The following is a 17,709-nucleotide window of genomic DNA, read 5'->3' as shown; positions in this document are numbered from 1 at the left end:
GTTTTGATTTGAATTTTTCTAAACAAAAACAATTTAGAGCAACTTTCATCTATTTTGATATAGCTTAGATTTCTTTATCCCAAAACTGTCCATATTTTTTTACTATTTATCAATTGGAAAATGGATAACACATACTTGATAAAAATTATCTCCGTATTTTGGATATTAAGCCTGTATCTGAAAAACTGTCCACAAATTTCACCCAACTTATTGCTTTCCTTCTAATCTTGACTATATTAGTTTAATTTGTACAAGACATCTTCAATTTAATATGTTCAAAATTATGTTTTACATTTTACAATGCTTTTTATCTCTTGTTCAAAAAATCTTCTATCCATAAATTTGAAAGGTAATATATTTCTTGTTTTTCTAATTTGATTATAATATCACCCTTTATGCCTAGGACATATATCCATTTTGCTCCTATATTGGTAAATAATGTAAGACTAAATCTAGTTTCTGCCAGACAGTCTTCCAGTTTTCCCAATAATTTTTACCAAGTAGTGGATTCTTATTCCAAGTTTACCTTTGTCAAACACAAGGTTATTATTGTCTTTTATTACTGTTTGTTGTATGTCTATTCTGTTCAATTGATCTACTTTTGTATTTCTTAGCCAGTACCAGATAGTTGTGATAATTATTGCTGTATTATATAGTTTGAAATCTGGTACTGCTAGACCTCCTTTCCTAACTTTTTTCATTATTTTTTTATATTCTTGACCTTTTGTTTTTCCAAATGAACTTTGTTAGACCTCATTCCCTAACATTTTTTCATTATTTCCTTTGATATTCTTGACCTTTTGTTTTTCCAAATAAACTTTGTTATTTTTTCTAGTGAAATAAAATATTTTTTGGTAATTTAATTGGGATGGCATTGAATAAATAGATTAGTTTAGGTAGGATTTTCATTTTAATTATATTGGTTCTGCTCAGATGTGAATAACTAATATTTCTTCAGTTTTTAAAATCTGATTTTATAATGTATAAAATGTTTTATAATTATGTTCATACAGTTTCTGGATTTGTTTTAAAAGATATAAGCTGAGGTATCTTATTCTAACTATGGTTAATTTAAATGGATTATTTATTACTATCTCTTCTTGGAGGACATCATTAGTGATATGCAGAAATGTTGATTGATTGACTTAAGTGGGTTTGATATCCTCCTGCTTTTCTAAAATTCTTGATAGATTTAATTTTTTAGCTGAATCTGTAGCATTTTCTATAAATGTTATTATATCATCAGCAAAAATAGATGGTTCTATTACTTCTTTGACCATCCTGATACCTTCATTTTTTTCTTCCCTTATTGCTCTTGCTAGCATTTCTAGTACAATATTGAATAGTGATAAGAAGCATCTTTGTTTTATTCCTGATCTTATAGGGAAAGCTTCTAGCTTATCCACAAAACAAAGAATGTTTGCTAATGGTTTAAATATGTACTTATTAATATAAGGAAAAAATAATATAAGGGAAAAACATTTATATCTATGCTTTCACGTGTTTTTAATAGTAAAGAGTTGCGTTTTGTTAAAAGCTTTCTCTGCATCTATTGATATAATCATATAATTTTCGTGTCTGTTTTGATCTGATAGTTTAAAATTAGTGGTATGAATAATTACATCATTATACCAGGATAGGTACATGCATAACTCCAAAATAATACCAGGATTAAGTGCAATTGCATTGCACATTCAAGTAGGGCAAAACAAAACAAAACAAAGAAGCTGAAAAAATGGAGAATTAGGGAGTACTCTATGTGTAATGGGCCAGGAAAAAAAAATGAAAGTGAAGCTGGCCCTAGTGTAAACTGGAAGGGAAGAGTCAATAATTAATCTGAATTGATAAATGGATTCTTCACTTGGGAGGTGCTTGCCAATAAAATGACTAATCACAACAATAATAGTAATAGTAATATTGTTAAATTTTAAAATCTACTTAATAATTGTTTCTCTAAAGATTCTTTAATCCAACCTAGTATTGTAATTAATAACAATAATACCACTTTGAAAGAGGAGAGCCAGTGGAGAGGAGGATTCCTTATGGATCAAGAGATTCCCTTGATACTCCTACTTGAATGAAGCTCAAGAACAATGTAGAATTTCCTACAAGATCAAGTGGATGTAGAGTATCTATTGACCATATTATAGAATGCATTTGGATGGATGCCCTATAGACCTTTTTTAATAGACTATATGTCTGGGTCAGTGGATTGAGTTGGACCTAGAATTGACCTAGAGTTGAAAAGGAGGAAAGAAATGGGATGGAGGACTTTTTCAGAAATTTAAAGACTCTTTTATTGAGCTGAAGCATTCTATTTTATCGTTGTGTAGATATTCTTAAAATGGAAGGTGGCAGCTTGGTCCTCATCTTGCTTGAGTCAAAGAACTTAATCTGTTGAAAAGGAAGCTTTCCTTCTCTTGAGTCATATTTTTAAGGATCTTTCAAAGAAAGGGAGAGACAGACACAGATATAGACAAAGACACAGAGTCTGATACTGAATAAAAAACATGATGTTTTAGATATATAAGGAAGAAAGAAACAAGCATTGTTAATGTGCTTGCTTTGTGCCAGGAATCATGCTAAAAACATTACTAATATTCTCTTATTTTATCCTCACAACAATTCTGAGATGTATTTCTATTTTGCAATTGAAGAAACTGAGATAGGTTAAGAGACTTGCCCAGAATAATTGCAAGTAAATATCTGAGGCTAAATTGGAAAAAAAAATTGGTTCTAACTCCAATACCATAACCCTATCTTTTGTACCACCCACATAACTGCCTTCTAGGCATACCATTATGCCTTGCTCTACTAATATCTTAATATTAGTTTACTAAAACTTAAAATAAAACCTTTTTCTTCTTTTTTGGTCCACACTTTTGATTTCATTCATGTCTTAGAAAGTTGCACACTGAGAGGTTAAGAAATATTTTTGCGTAAGATCATGTAACTAGTATATGCCTCAGATAGGACTTGAACCTAGTTTTTCTGAACTTTAAGGCAAACACATTATCCACTTTATCAAACTTTTACTCACTAGAAAATTATTCTCCTTTATTTCCATTACTAGGTATCAACGTCATTCATTTCAGTATTCATGATGTTGGTATTCCAAAAATTCTGGGGGAATCCTACATTTATTTCACAGTTTAATGTATCTAGTTGAAAGAAAATGTCAAATACTCAACAAACTACGGTTCTCTGTATGATAAAAAAATCTTTTAAATAATATATCACATACTGGTAAAGAGGCATGTCTTCTTTGTATGCTAATAACTTTTCCAAGGAGTTTGACTTTAAGTGCCTTTCAAAGACCACTCTTACCAACTGTAGATAAAACAGTCATAAGTACTGATAGGAAGCAAATGCACATTAGTTATAGGCTGAAAAGCTTCCTTTTATTGATATTAGAACATATACAAATCATTCTTCGAAACCATTTGGTTGAAGTTAGCCAATTAATTCTTGACTTCAGATTTTTATTCAAAATTTATATTTTAATACTTTTAAAGGAAAGATACATATGACTGGTTGAGGATAGATTATTGCCATGGTTTAAATATTTGCACAAAATAAGCAAATAAAAAATGAGTAATCTAGCAATCCTATGATTTTATGAAAGGGCAATTTATGCTTTCTCCAAATAAATAAGGACTATAATATCCTTGGGTGATTAGCTTCTTTAGGATATGATAAACATGACTTAAAAATGATGTCCATACAAAACTTTGAACTTTAAGAGAAATGCCGTATAAAGAGAAGCTACTACTGAACAGGAAATGTTTATGTGGAAGTAAACTGACATTTTTAGCATAGATCCATCATTTCACTAGCTAAGAATAAATTCCAACTTAAAAATGCATTTTAAGGCTTGTCATTCCTGAGACATTGTGCCTCCTCATTTGCAGACTGATGGCCCTATAGCAGAAACCAGTAATCGTTTTCCATCACCTCAGTGCTGCTCTTTATGCAGTAAAACACTTCAGCCTTCTGGACAGCTTCCAAAACTAGGCACAAAAACCTGGGCCTGTTCTTTTATGGTTCTATCCCCTTATTCATCCTCCCTGGAGTCTCACCAGGTTCAATTCTCAACCCTTTAGAATTTTCTTTCCTGTCACTGCTTTAGTCATAAGGCTCCTTTTTCTTCCTGTGTTTCTAACCAAATAAAGTCCTCATCCCTTCAAACGTATGTAACTTCTTCTAAGGTATAACTTATTATATCTTTTTTTTTTCAGAATTCTTATGGAGAATTTCACATTTATATAATCAACCTTTTTCCTTTCTTTCTCTTAGAAACCTGTCGATGATAATGATTCTTTTTACCTTCTTGTGCCAAGAAGGGCTAAGTCCACATTCCATATTCTCAAATGGCTCTACTATCTTTCCACTCATTTCAAGATAGTGGGATTCAAACTGAAATTACCCTGCATAAAGAAATTAGCTAAAAATGATTTTCCCTTCCTTTCTCATCAAATAGAGGTCTCCTCTATTTTGCCACACAATTTTCTGAAAATGGATTTCTTTATTTTGGGAAAATTAATATTTTTCCTTTTTGGTGATCTTTTATATTAAATTTGTAGCAGTTTTAATTAAAATTAGTTGTCTTAAAGTGTAGCATTATGGATTATTCCACATTTGTCCCTATATTAAAAACTTCCAACTCTACAGAAAAAGGGAGGTAACAAACCTGTTGCACTCTGTGATGGTCAAACTATTTTGTTGTTGGTCAGTCATTTCTGTCATGTCCAAACTCTTGATGACCTCATATGGGGTTTTCTTAGCAAAAGATAATAGAATACTCTCCCGTGTCCTCCTCTAGCTCATTTTAAAGATGAGGAAACTGAAGCAAATAGAGTTAAATAATTTGCCTAGTATCACCTAACCAGTAAGTGTCTGAGGCTGCATTAACTCAGGTCTTCCTGACTCTAGACCTGGTGTTCTACACAGTGTGCCACCTAGCTGCTCTGATCTGAATTTTAATGTAAAGTTATAATAGTTCAACACTGTAAGAACAATGATAACCAGGAGAATATTAAGCAGAGGCAACTAGATTGTTGGAGGGACTAAAGTTCTGCAATTCAAATGTGACTTGAAGCAACCTGAAAAAGCCTAGCCTAGGAAAGAAAATACTTAAGTGGAACTTGATAGCTGTCTTCCAATATTTGAAGAACTCTGCAGGACAGAGCAATTTGATTCATCGTGCTTGGCCTCCAGGGACAGCTGTGAACCACCAAAGCTTCAAACTGGATTTGAGAATGGAAATTGGTATATCCATTAAGCTAGCAGTTGTGTAGACAAGTGAGAAAAAAATAAGTTTAAGTTGTAAAGAAGTGGCATATCTAAGAATTAAAGTTTCTGATGGAAAATGCTTTGAAGAAAGCTGCCATGTGTGGCATTCCTGCTGATGGTTGCTCCGTTGCCCAGAAGGCTGCTGAGTGTATTTGCAAATGCAGTGGAGGCTGAGGTGCCATTTTAGAGTTTGCAGACCACATCTTCCTCCTGAAGGGAAAAGTGAATTCATGACCAAAAGAGAACATAATGGGATGATGATGATAAAAAGAAAGAGAGAACTATATGACCTTCTTCAATCACTTTGCTTTCATTTTATTGGTTTTACTTCCATGTTTTAGTGTTTCAGAAATATAATTTCCCCTTTGATGATGTTAAATATCTTAAAACAACAACAACTTTCCTGAAATCATTACACTAAAATCTGTTTTAGAAATGGAATGATCTGTAATACCTTTTATTTGAGTTAATCACTTAGGGTTGCTTCTGGTCTTTACCAGATTTTTGCTAAACACAATTAGCAATAATTGTCAGGTTAAAGCTTTGCAGTATACCAAATAAGACTTCATGTTTATGTGCATCAAGTGATCCTTGAGTTTTATTATTATGGAACTATGTATCTGGAAAGATTGAGATGATGAATTAATGAAATTATATTATACAAACTTTAAAAAAAAGTTTCACCTTACATAAGGAAAACTTCCTGCCTTATATGGATTTTCTAAAATTGAATGAAGGAGTAAGGTTTTCCTCATTGGAGGTCTTCAAGTCAGGGCTGAATGGCCAGGTATCAGGGATATTATAAAGCTCATTTATTTTCAAATCAAGATTGGACTACATAATCACTGAGGTCTCTTTTCTGCTCCCAAATCCTATAATCCTACTGGACTCAAGTAGATGATTCCACATAGATTAATGAAGAAATGGATATCGAATGAATAGAAATCAACCAAATTGGAGAAAAAAATCAAAGGCCTAGCTCTGTATCACTTAACCATCTAGTGACCCTATCTTTATCATTTTTTAAACAAATCATTTGTTGTTGTTGTTCAGCTGTGTCCAACTCTTTGTGAACCTATTTCAGGTCTTCATGGCAAATATACTGTAGTGGTTTGTCATTTCCTTCTCCAGATCATTCTACAGAAGAAGAAAATGAGACAAGCAGGGTAAATTTACTTGCCCAGGGTAACATAGTTAATAAATATGTAAGACTGGATTTGAGCTCAAGAAGATGTCTTCCTGATTCCAAGCCCCGGGCTCTATGCACTGTACCACCTAGGTGTTCCAAACAAGTCTTACTGAACTTTAATATTCAATTGCCATGAATTCCACAAAACTGAGGATTTGAGTATTTTTTCCTAATTTAGGGGAGACCCACAATAACATGTAGATCCATTTTATTAACTGAGAAGATAATTTAAGTATGTAAATGGTTACAATTCTCTTAATTCTTTCAACCATTTACAAAAATTTATTTAGTCCATCTATTTATAATTTCACGTTTTTGGAGTATGACTTAAAGCCAGTTGAATAGATTCAGCTTTCAATCAAAGCATGATTTAGATAACAGTGAATTAAATAGACATATTTAATTCAATGATGAATTGAGACCTAGTCTAAATTTACTTCTCACCCAGTTTCAGACTATGACATTACCATCATTTAGTTTATTTTTTGAGAAAGAATTCTACCCTGTCTAAATCACCAAGTTCAAAGAAAGTACAAGATTAATGTCTCCAAAGATTAAACTAGTGAAAGCAATATGAAATCACAAGAGCATAAGAATCACTTATTAAGATACATTTCTTTTTTTTAAAAAACCCTTAACTTCTTACCTTAGAATCAATACTATGTATTGGTTCCAAGGCAGATGAGTGGTAAGGGTGGTCAATGGGAATCAAGTGACTTGTCCAGGATCATACCACTAGGAAGTATCTGAGGCAACATTTGAACCCAGGAACTCCCATCTCCAGGCCTGGCTCTCCATTGCCTGAGCCACCTAGCTGCCCGCTGAGATACATTTCTTAAAAAGCCAACCTGTGCATAACAGAATTTCACAGTTTTTCTACCATTTGCTTTTTTTCTAGTATCTGTTTATTGATATTGATATATATACATATATATTGCTAAGTTCAAAACAAAAATATAATTATTTGTAGTTTAAAATTGTACTATGTTACAAGAAAAATGAGATGACTTTTGAGGGGAGACATACCTGTGAATTAATTTCTGAACAGGACTGTACTGTAAACATTCAACAACCAGCTCTGTGAAAAGGTATGACAGTTTTAAGTTGAATATCAATAACATTTTCTCCAACTTTGTAAAGTTTAGACAATCAACAACAACAAAAATCAAGCCCTGATTTGTAGTATTTACATATTTCTGAAGTATAAATTATCACACTGAGAATTTAACAGTCAGCTCTCTCAACCCTAGAGTAACCAGCTCCATAATATAGGAAACTCTCTATCAGGAAATTCTTTTTGGTTAAGCAGGTCTCCTCAATTGTTCTGCAACTGAGCATCTTAGCTATTTGCCTGGGAGCAATAAATTCAATTAATCAGCAAGGATTTGTTCAACATCTTCTAGTACTAGGCACTTTATTAAGTGCTGGAGACAAAATACTAAGAATGAAGCATCTATGAAACCTATTAACCCCAACTTCTCTTTTGAAATGAAGTAAAAGGTGGTTTTTGCCTTAAGTATCCTCACAGGTATTTGGGCTTAGGCATCCAGTTGCTGTGGGTTTGCTGTAGAAAAGAAACAAACACAAATTTATACTAACAACTCAGAAGAGATATCAAAGTTTGGAGACTGATAAACCCCCAAGTGCATTTTCCCCCAAACTGTATATCCTAGAGGGAAACTAAATGCTCATATTTTGATTCACTTATCCTCATAATATCAACATATCTCTAAAGAGCTGTTTCATGTCAGGGTCTCCTTCATAAGCCTGCCTGTTTTTTAAGAAATAAACATTTTCTGAAAGGACTGGTCCGAAACATAAAGCCAATGGATATGAGATGGGCTTCAGTTTGCCAAACCCCCTTTTCACAGCAAATTGAAATTTTCTTCCTTTTTATCCTTCGGCAGATATGGCTAGTTTTACTTCTACTGCTTACACAACAAAAAGTCATAAGGATGGGGTCAAAGCTCTGAATGTCTTGACACCCACTCCTCATGCAGGTGAAGCCAATCAGATCAAATGATATCTAATGGACCTCATAAACATACCCTTACTTACTAACTCCTGAGTGAAGAGAGTAAGTAATCCTCTAAGTAGTAAAATATCTCCTCCCCATTTAAAAACTTTCTTTTACACTTTTTACATTATAATTGAGAAGTAAAAATGAGTCATGACTGAAACACGGATTGATGTGTTTTAGTACTTTTCTTGTCTATTCTACCCATTTCCCAAAATTCTACCAGTATAATTTTACAGAGTGTTTCTTTCATTCCTAGTAATTTTTTTTTCTGTTTTTAAAAGTCTGTCTCAGGTGCCAAAACCTGAGTTTCTAAATTTGTTCCCAGTACCCCTTTCCTTTTTCTAGGTACCCCCCTCCCTCTCAATCACACATTTCCCAGTTTCCTATTTCCAGGCACATTCAGTGATGTAGTACACAGCCAATCGTTATGTCTCTGGGCCATAAATTTACCCAGAACTATGGATTGGTTTGGAAAAGCTAATCCCTTATGCCCATTATGGCAGTACATGCCATACGTAGTATTCCAAATTTTCAAAAAATACTTTAGTCTGGACATCTCAGAATACGTATGCATTTGTGGTTTCTTCGGTGATACAGTTAGGAATAAAATATAAGTTACAAAAATAAATATTGTGAAAGATTCGTTATCTACAATACACTAAGTATATTCTTTGCAGAATGCAAAATATATTCTAAGATTTCATTCAGGCTTAAAATTGGGCTTCCTACAAAAAAAATTACCCTTTGGTCTCTCAAAAGATCGAGTACCTGGAGGTGCCTGTGATCTGTGTATGCATACTCTGTGTCTAAAGGAGTAGGCCAAAGAGTTAATTTTTCTACTGAATGGCTTGATACCTGGGGTAACTAAGCAAACCTTAACTTGTGGAATCTTAATAGCCACCTCATTGCTGAAGTCAAAAGGAAACCAAGAGGAAACTTAATAATATTAAAAGTTATTTTAAAGGGAGTTCACGTTAGTTTGAGGGGTATTTTGCTTCTCACACAATATCCACCTTTGTAAAGTTGAAGAAACCTAGATTTGTAACCACCTCACATCTTTTCAGTCTTCGGGACATAAATCTAATAAGTGATTCAGGCCACTAAAGTATTAATCTCATTCTGATAAAAAAATTAAAGTATTCATTGGAATAATATTTGAAAACTCTCTAAAACTGAAGGAAGATGGGAACTATGTGTTGAGTGCTTGTTTCTCTGTCAGCATGTTGGGGATTATTTTAACAAATAGAAAGAGGCCCTAACTGCATTTTCTCTGGGACTGTCTTGTTAGACTTTAAAAATAGAGCATCAAATTTGATTTCTACAACTATAAATGTATATAAGCAGCAAATCTGGCTACTGTTAAATTAACACTCCATTAAAACACAGTCTGAAAATAAAAGCTTCCCAAAATCCACTTTACTATTTTACACAGAGAGAGAGACAGACACAGACAGACACAGAGAAAGGAACAGGGTAGGAGAGGAGAGGGAAAGAGGGAGAGAGAAAGAGATGAAGAGAGTTACTACTCAGAGTTGTGCAGCCTAGGTTGCTAGTTATTCTATTCCATAACTGTTAACTTTCTCAGTTCTTCTTTTTTCCCTTTGCTGAGCTCTCTGTCACTGGAAACATCTTAAACCAATTTAAAGTGCTACACCTGAATAAACATGTTGTAAAAGTGTTTATGTATTGAAGTGGGTCAGTTCAAGGTATGGTATTTGGCTGGGACTTCTAATTTCTCTTTTTAAAGCAAAAGGGCTGCCAGAAGGAGGAAGTCTGAGCTGAATTAATACATTTGTTACAGTGGAAGTAGAATGGAAACTGCTTTAGCCACAAATCAAACTGCCTCTTTCATTTATGCCAGTGATAGAGTTTTTCTAAGAAATATAGACCCTGGCAGAAAGCCACTGTGAGTTTGCATTTAAAAGGGAAACCTATATGCTTATTTGTTTAAGGTTTACAGTCCTGGTTATTTGTGAGTTCTCTCTCTCTCTCTCTCTCTCTCTCTCTCTCTCTCTCTCTCTCTCTCTGTGTGTGTGTGTGTGTGTGTGTGTGTGTGTGCCTGCCTCTGTCTGTCTCTCTGTCTCTGTCTGTCTGTCTCTGTCTGTTTCCCTCCCTCTCTCTCTGTCTCTTTCTGTCTCTCTGTCTCTCTCTGCTACTGTATCTGTCTCTCCTCTCCTCTCCTCTCCTCTCCTCTCCTCTCTTCTCCTCTTTTTTTCTCTCCTCTCTTGTCCTCTCCTCCCCTCTCCTCTCCTTTTCTCTTCTCTTCTTCTCTCTCCCTTCTCCCCCTCACTTATTGGATGGACTCTAGTGACAGTACACATTTGGAAGGCAGATGACCATTTTAGTCCTTGGAGCTCTTGAGAAAATTTTTCCAATCTGTTGTAGAACAATCATTGAGGACACTGATGCTGCCCAGACCAGTCAACGCTCTTTTACCAATACCTTCATGTTTAAAGGACCTCTGTGTCCCCCTTGAACAGCTGCACAGCCTCACATGACACTGTCTCGTTTGCTGACGGTCGTAGGGTCCTGCATAATACATGTACACACAAAAGTGTTTATGCTGCCAAAATAAATTTTGCTAAGAGCAAGGGTTTATTTGCTAAAATGTCACTAATGCCATTTCAGGGACTTGTTTTCCTTGCTTTTCTTCTAGGGTGGGTCAGGTCTAAGAACAGAGTCAGGCTCCTCTACTGTCTTTACTGAATAAATATTTTAATAAAATATACACTTCCCTCGGGAGGAGAACCAAAGTCGATCATGAATAGATCTCAGACCCTATTTTTTCTTGCTCTTGAATGTTGGGGAAGTTCTATATCCAGAGTAATTTTGAAATCTCAACTATTTTGCAATTAGAATTTTCATACTTTATAATATACTAATCTTCCTGGTTCAGTAAATTGAAATGACATTTACAGTTTACTCATTTGTTTTGAATACAGCAGAACAATCGTGCATAATTGATAGTTTTATTTTTCAAAAAGGGAAAAAATAGGTAAATAGGAGAACCCATCCATATCTGGTTGCTTGGTGACATGAATTACTTTGGCCCTCTACCATATCAACCTTTCTTCCCAGAGGATGCTAGTCCATGCTGGCCTGGAGCTACTTGGAAAGCTGTAGGCTGAGTGAGTTCTGGGCATTTGGAGTTCTGAATCTCTTCCCTATCCAGAATTCAATCCAAATGAATTTTGGGGCTCAGTGAGTGCAAGTCTAGGCTAGAGCTAGGACTTCGAGAAGTCTCTACTGCCTAGTGTTGCCTTGCAACTGATGATAAGTGAGAAGTAGTGGGTCGCTGTCAATAAACATTTATTAAATGCCAACTATGTGCCAGGAACTGGGCTGAGCTCTGGGGAAACAAAATGAGACAAAATTCCCCAACTTCTAAGAGCTCACAGTCTAATGGGGGAAATAGCTTGCAACAAATATCTCCAAACCAGCTATATTCAGGACAAATACAAAATAAGTAGAAGAGGGAAAAACTAGAATTAAGAGAGTTTGGGGAATATTTCCTGTAATATGAGTTAGGTTAAGTAGGGTGATTCTATCTTGGGCTAGACAGACATTTTAGGCTGATAGGACAGTTCTAGGATCCACCTGAGACTTTTACATGCTCAGAGGCTTACAGACATAGTCTGGTTATTCTGACAGTTTTTCAAAAACTTAACGGAGAGTTGGCTAGGCTTTGGAGCAGATCATCTTCCCCCCGTCCTGGGTTTCCAGACCAATACCTGGGAGACTGCAGAAAGTCTGACGTGTAAGGCAGGTCGGAATGGTAAGAGGTGAAGGTCACCTGTGCCAATTGGGATGTGAAGTAGGGTGCAGGTTCTCTGAAATGCTCACATTCCAGAGGCATATCGAGTATCATTTTAATCTACATTTTTTTAACCCGTTGCCTTCTGTCTAAGAATTAATATTAAGTACTAGTTCTATGGCAGAAGAGAGATAAAGGCTAAGCAATGGGGGTTAAGTGACTTGCTCAGGGTCACATAGCTAAGAAGTATCTGAGGCCAGATTTGAACCCTGACTCCTGACCTGTCTCTCGATCCACTGAGTCAGCAAGCTGTCCCTTCAATGTACTTCTGAAAAAAATGACAGGGGGTAACATAAAGATTTCAGGTCATTGTATCATTCTTGCTATTATTTTTTTAAACCCTTATCTTCTGTCTTAGAGCCAATACTGTGTATTGGCTCCAAGGCAGAAGAGTGGTAAGGGTAGGCAATGAGGGTCAAGTGACTTGCCCAGGGTCACACAGCTGGGAAGTGTCTGAGGCCAGATTTGAACCAAGGACCTCCCATCTCTAGGCCTGGCTCTCAATCCACTGAGCTACCCAGCTGCCCCCTTGCTATTATTTTAATAGACTGAACTGTAATATTTATTTTTCAAATATATTAATTATTTTTTCTTTACTATAATTCCAATAGTCTATGTACTTGGCATATTTTGAATAAACAATGAAAATAAATTTTCTTTCTTAACTGTGCTAACAGAGGTTAGCAATGGAGTATATGACATAAACAACAGCAACAACTAATATGATAATCCAGTTGTTAAGCTAAAGAATATATTATTATTTTATTTATCACACTCTAATTAAGTATTCTTTATATTATAAACCTAATGATTAACAAATACGAATATATGAATATATAAAATAGAACAACAAATGTCATATGAAACTGAATATCTGTTTTTAAAAAGTGTCTCTTTAAAATTACATAATTGTAGAGGCAACTAGCATAGCTCAGGGGATTGAAAGCCAGACCTAGAAATGGAAGGTCCTGGGTTCAAATCTGTCCTCAGATACTTTTTAGCTATGTGACCCTGGCCAAATCACTTAACTCCCATTGTGTAACCCTTACCACTCTTCTATTTTAGAGTATTGATTCTTAGACAAAAGTGAGCAGTTTTTAAAAATTATGTAGTAGTAACAAATTTTTCTTCTGTCCTCTGAAATCCCTTGAATTTTTTTTTCTTCTTTGTATTTTGTGGTTATGTATATTTTCCTGGTTCTCCTCACTTCATTCTGCATCATTTTTATATTTATTTTCCTAAGGATAATTAATCAGCATGTTCAGCTAATATTAATACTACTTTGCAATTTCTCAGCCCACATTGACTAATGAAAGCAAACTAAAGGCTTTCTGGCTAGTAAGTAGAAGTCAAAATAAAATAAGAAGTTGTACATGGATTAAAATAAGAGTCTTAGTTTTAGTACATACTAGTCCTCAATCCACCAACGCTGGCCTCACAGCTCTTCCATAAACAAGACCCTCCGTATCTTATCTCCAGGGATTCTTTCTGTCTGTCCCTCATGCCTAGAAAGCGTTCCATCCTCTTCTCTGGCTACTGACCTCTCTGTCTTTCTTTAAGTCCAAATTAAAACGCCGCCTTCTACAAGAACCTTTTCCTATCCTCTCTTAATTCCATTGCCTTCCCTCTTTCTATTCTTTCTTATTTATCCTGTATATATCTCGCTTTATATTTAATTGTTTGCCTCCTTTAGATTATGATCTCCACGAGGTCAGGAACTGTCTTTCACCCCTTTTGGTACCACCAGCACTTAGCACAGTGCCTAGCACAAACTAAGCCTTAATAGATGTTTGTAGATTAATTTATCTTGATAAAATTCCCTACCATTTCTAAAATCGAATTTCTTCATTTATTGGGTATTGTACTAGAGAACCAATGAGGTCTCTTCCAATTCTCAAATTCTGTTTTCCTGACTTCTAAAGTTCTATTCATCTTATTCCTTCCAATTCTATATTTTATTATCCCTGGTGCTAAGCCATAAAATAAATAATCTATCTACCTGTACAAAACCACTAGTTGATTGTAATAGTAAATATGCATTTTTATTAGAAATTCCAGTCTATAATATAAACTTGTTAATAGCATTTTCCTCCCTCGAAATATTTTCAGTGTTTGAGAGGAGTTAGTTTAGTGTTATATTGATATTGAAAGGAAAAATCTAGTTTAGAGGTAGCTCTGTTAGAGGATCCCATTTGTGACTATTTTTCTTTTGCACTTCCCATGCTATATCACGGTCTATGTATCACATTTTAGGGCGCAGTATTAATGTTAAATCGGCTGGCCTTATAGGAAGACATGGGCCTCAGTCCAAACAGCCTTTCATGGTTGCCTTCTTCAAGGCAAGTGAAGTTCTTCTCCGCTCTGTGCGAGCAGCCAACAAAAGGAAAAATCAGAATCGGAATAAATCGAATAATCACCAGGATTCGTCGCGAATGTCCAGTGTTGGAGGTAAGAAGAAACCGTAGCAATGTATGTAGGCAGAACTGTGAACAGAGAATTACATAACTGAATGTTAAACCATGCAGACATACTAAGCATAAGCTCTTTCTTACTTGATCTATTCAATCATGGAGCATCCTCAGAATATTTGGCCGATGAATCACGCAGCAATTCATTCTTCAGAAACTAGAACTTACTTTGAAATGTTGATTCAATATAAATTAATATGAAACTGCCAATAACGAGATTATAAAATGCTAAATCAACAAGGGCTAGTCAAAAATATCTCTTAGACATCTCAAATATGGAGAAAAAATATGGAGAAAAGCAGGTAAAGTCAATAAAAATGCTTAGTTGAATACTTAAAGCAGTTGAATTCCTGAAACTAACAGAATAATTTTATTTTTATTTTTATTTGGTTCCTTTTATGTGTATTAAATGCTAACAAATTTATTACTATAAAGCTTTTACCAAAATCATCTAATTTTTACTACATATTCTATTGAATGGCATAAATCCACAGATGATATTAATACAAATGCAATTTGATCTGGTAGGTGACGGTAAAGAATGGAAAAAGCATTTACTAAGTACCTCCTCTGTGCTAGACATTGGGCTAAGAATTTTTCAGTATTATTTCATTTGATCCTCACAACCTTGTGAGGCAGGTGCTCATATTTCACTTAAGGAATCTGAGGCACAAAGACTGTAAGTGACTTTGCCCATCTTCTCATGAGTACCTGAGGATGGATTTGAACTTAGATTTTCTGATTCCACAGACAGCATTTCAATCCACTGAGCCGCTAAGTTACCCAGAAAAGAGCAAATAAATACAAGCAGAGAGTTTCCAATTTACCATACATATAAGGAACCTCAATCATGCTATTTGTTCCAAGAAATACCTAGTTAAGTCCACTACAAGTAACTAACTGCTCTACAAAATCTGGCTTTGGACAAAAATCAAAGAATCCCTTTTAAAAATGAAGAGGACATGAATTTAACAGGGACCTTTTATACCCTGAACAATTTTGCGTGCCAGTATTAGGCAGACACAAACAAATCTATGACCTAGAGTGTGGCTTAGTTCTTCATTTTCAAAATATTTCTTGGAGCCGAATGGTGAAGAAACCTGATTACTCTAAATAGCAACTTATTTTCCATAGTCACTGTGGATTTTATTAGGATTATTTTATCTTAACTTCTCAATATAGTTACGCTTTAAGAAGTCATTCTTTAAACAGCACCATAATATGGTTCTTTGGCAAAATGAATTATTCTTACACCAACAATTGAAGGTCAGCCAGTGTTCTCAATCACATTTCTGAGAGCTATCATTTCTCCTAGTATATTCTAAAGTGACAAACCACATCTCCATTATTTATTGTATTCAATCATCTGATACTTCTGTGTTTAAAACAAGGTGTAATTTCAAAGAGAATGAAACCAGATAATACTTTTTTCCTACGCAATAGTTTTAACAATGAAAAATACACCACTCAAGATCTATTTTAGAATAATCATAAAAAAGTCTGGAGGCTATCGAAAATATAAAGTCCCAAATAGATATTGGAAATGGAACTTGTGGAACTAGTCTAGAATTTGTCCATTCCTGAAAACTCATTCTGTGTCTTCTCTCCAAGCATGTCTAGCAACTGAACTACTATTAAGGATTAGATAAAATTGCATAATGGTAGACTTAGATGCTATGATATTTTAAAGGAATAAATAACAACCTTTATAATTCAAAAATCCAGTTAGATCTTATTAGCAAAATTTCCCCCCCAAAGCAATTTCATTTGGTTGGAATATATTCTCAACATTTATTCTGAAAGAGAAAGACAAATAACTTTAGAAAATCCTTTCTTTTTTCTCTTTATTTTTAATCCTTATTTCCTAATATATCTATCTTCCTATCACCACCCAATAAGTCATTCACTTTACCAAAGAATAGGGAAGAAAATGGGAGGATATTTCCATAAATATTAAAAATTCAAATAAAAAAGCATGATGTATATTGTATGGAATTCCTTTCTAAATGTGTCATAACCTTTTATTTTTTCTTTCTGAATATTTATCCTATGTTAAATATATTAATTCATTAATTTTATATTATAATATGTATTATATTCTCCTGTGTTAGGTAAAATATATTATATCTCCCTAATCTCATTTAACAGAAATAGATTAGGAAAAATTATATTTCAATAGTAAAGAATATAGTTCTAGTGTGGTAGATAATGAGTCCTAGTAGAAAGAATATAAGCCTCCACTCCTTGAGTAGATTAGATTTGGAGTTTTAAATCTGAAATATACTGGCTTATGATAATGGTCATTGTTACTTAAACTGCCAATATTTTCAGATGATTTCTGAAGACTGACAGAAATACAAGTTATAATTTGCATATTTAGAAGATATTTCCTTAGTGAGGTCCAGACCTTCTCACAATCATATATCACCTCCCACTCACCCTGACCCAAAGTCCTAGCTTATGGGAAAATTGCAAGAAAAAAAATACAATTGTATATTTATCATTAAGGGTCATAATGAGTCTGACAGATATTCCAGAGACTGTAATACACAAAGACCATTTCCTTATTGGTGTACAGTATTTAGCCTCCCCTTGTTTCTTTAAGTAACAAAAGTACTTTCATAAGAGATGGATAAAACACATGAAGAAAAAGCACTGAACATTTTGCCAGTTTCCCAACACCACTTGGAGTGCTAAATTAATCTAATATGAACCACCATTTACGTTTTAGAAAAGAAAAAGGAATATGATCATTTCATTCATTTGTTCACTCATTATTTCAACAAAGATTTATTGAGTGCCTACTATATGCAAAACACTATATTAGGTGCTGCATTTATGGTAAGTAGTTTGTGACTTCATATTTTCATATTATTAAGCAAAAAAAAGTAGGTCATTTGTATCTGAATTACACACCTTTTCAATA

At 34.3% G+C, this 17,709-nt stretch overlaps 1 protein-coding gene across 3 annotated transcripts in view; it reads left to right on the top strand.

The window, feature by feature from the left end:
- BMP5 (bone morphogenetic protein 5) overlaps nucleotides 1-17,709 on the top strand; it is a 177,189-nt gene that overhangs the window by 137,168 nt on the left and 22,312 nt on the right. For all 3 annotated transcript variants that reach the window (XM_044675907.1, XM_044675909.1, XM_044675906.1), the window contains one exon: nucleotides 14,569-14,763. In XM_044675907.1, the coding sequence (XP_044531842.1) occupies nucleotides 14,569-14,763 (195 nt within the window). The remainder of the gene's footprint in view (nucleotides 1-14,568; nucleotides 14,764-17,709) is intronic.

Source organism: Gracilinanus agilis, chromosome 4 (assembly GCF_016433145.1).
Source record: "Gracilinanus agilis isolate LMUSP501 chromosome 4, AgileGrace, whole genome shotgun sequence".
Lineage (NCBI taxonomy): Eukaryota > Metazoa > Chordata > Mammalia > Didelphimorphia > Didelphidae > Gracilinanus > Gracilinanus agilis.
The sequence above is the reverse complement of the archived record's forward strand: the minus strand, read 5'-3'. Positions and strand labels throughout refer to the sequence as shown.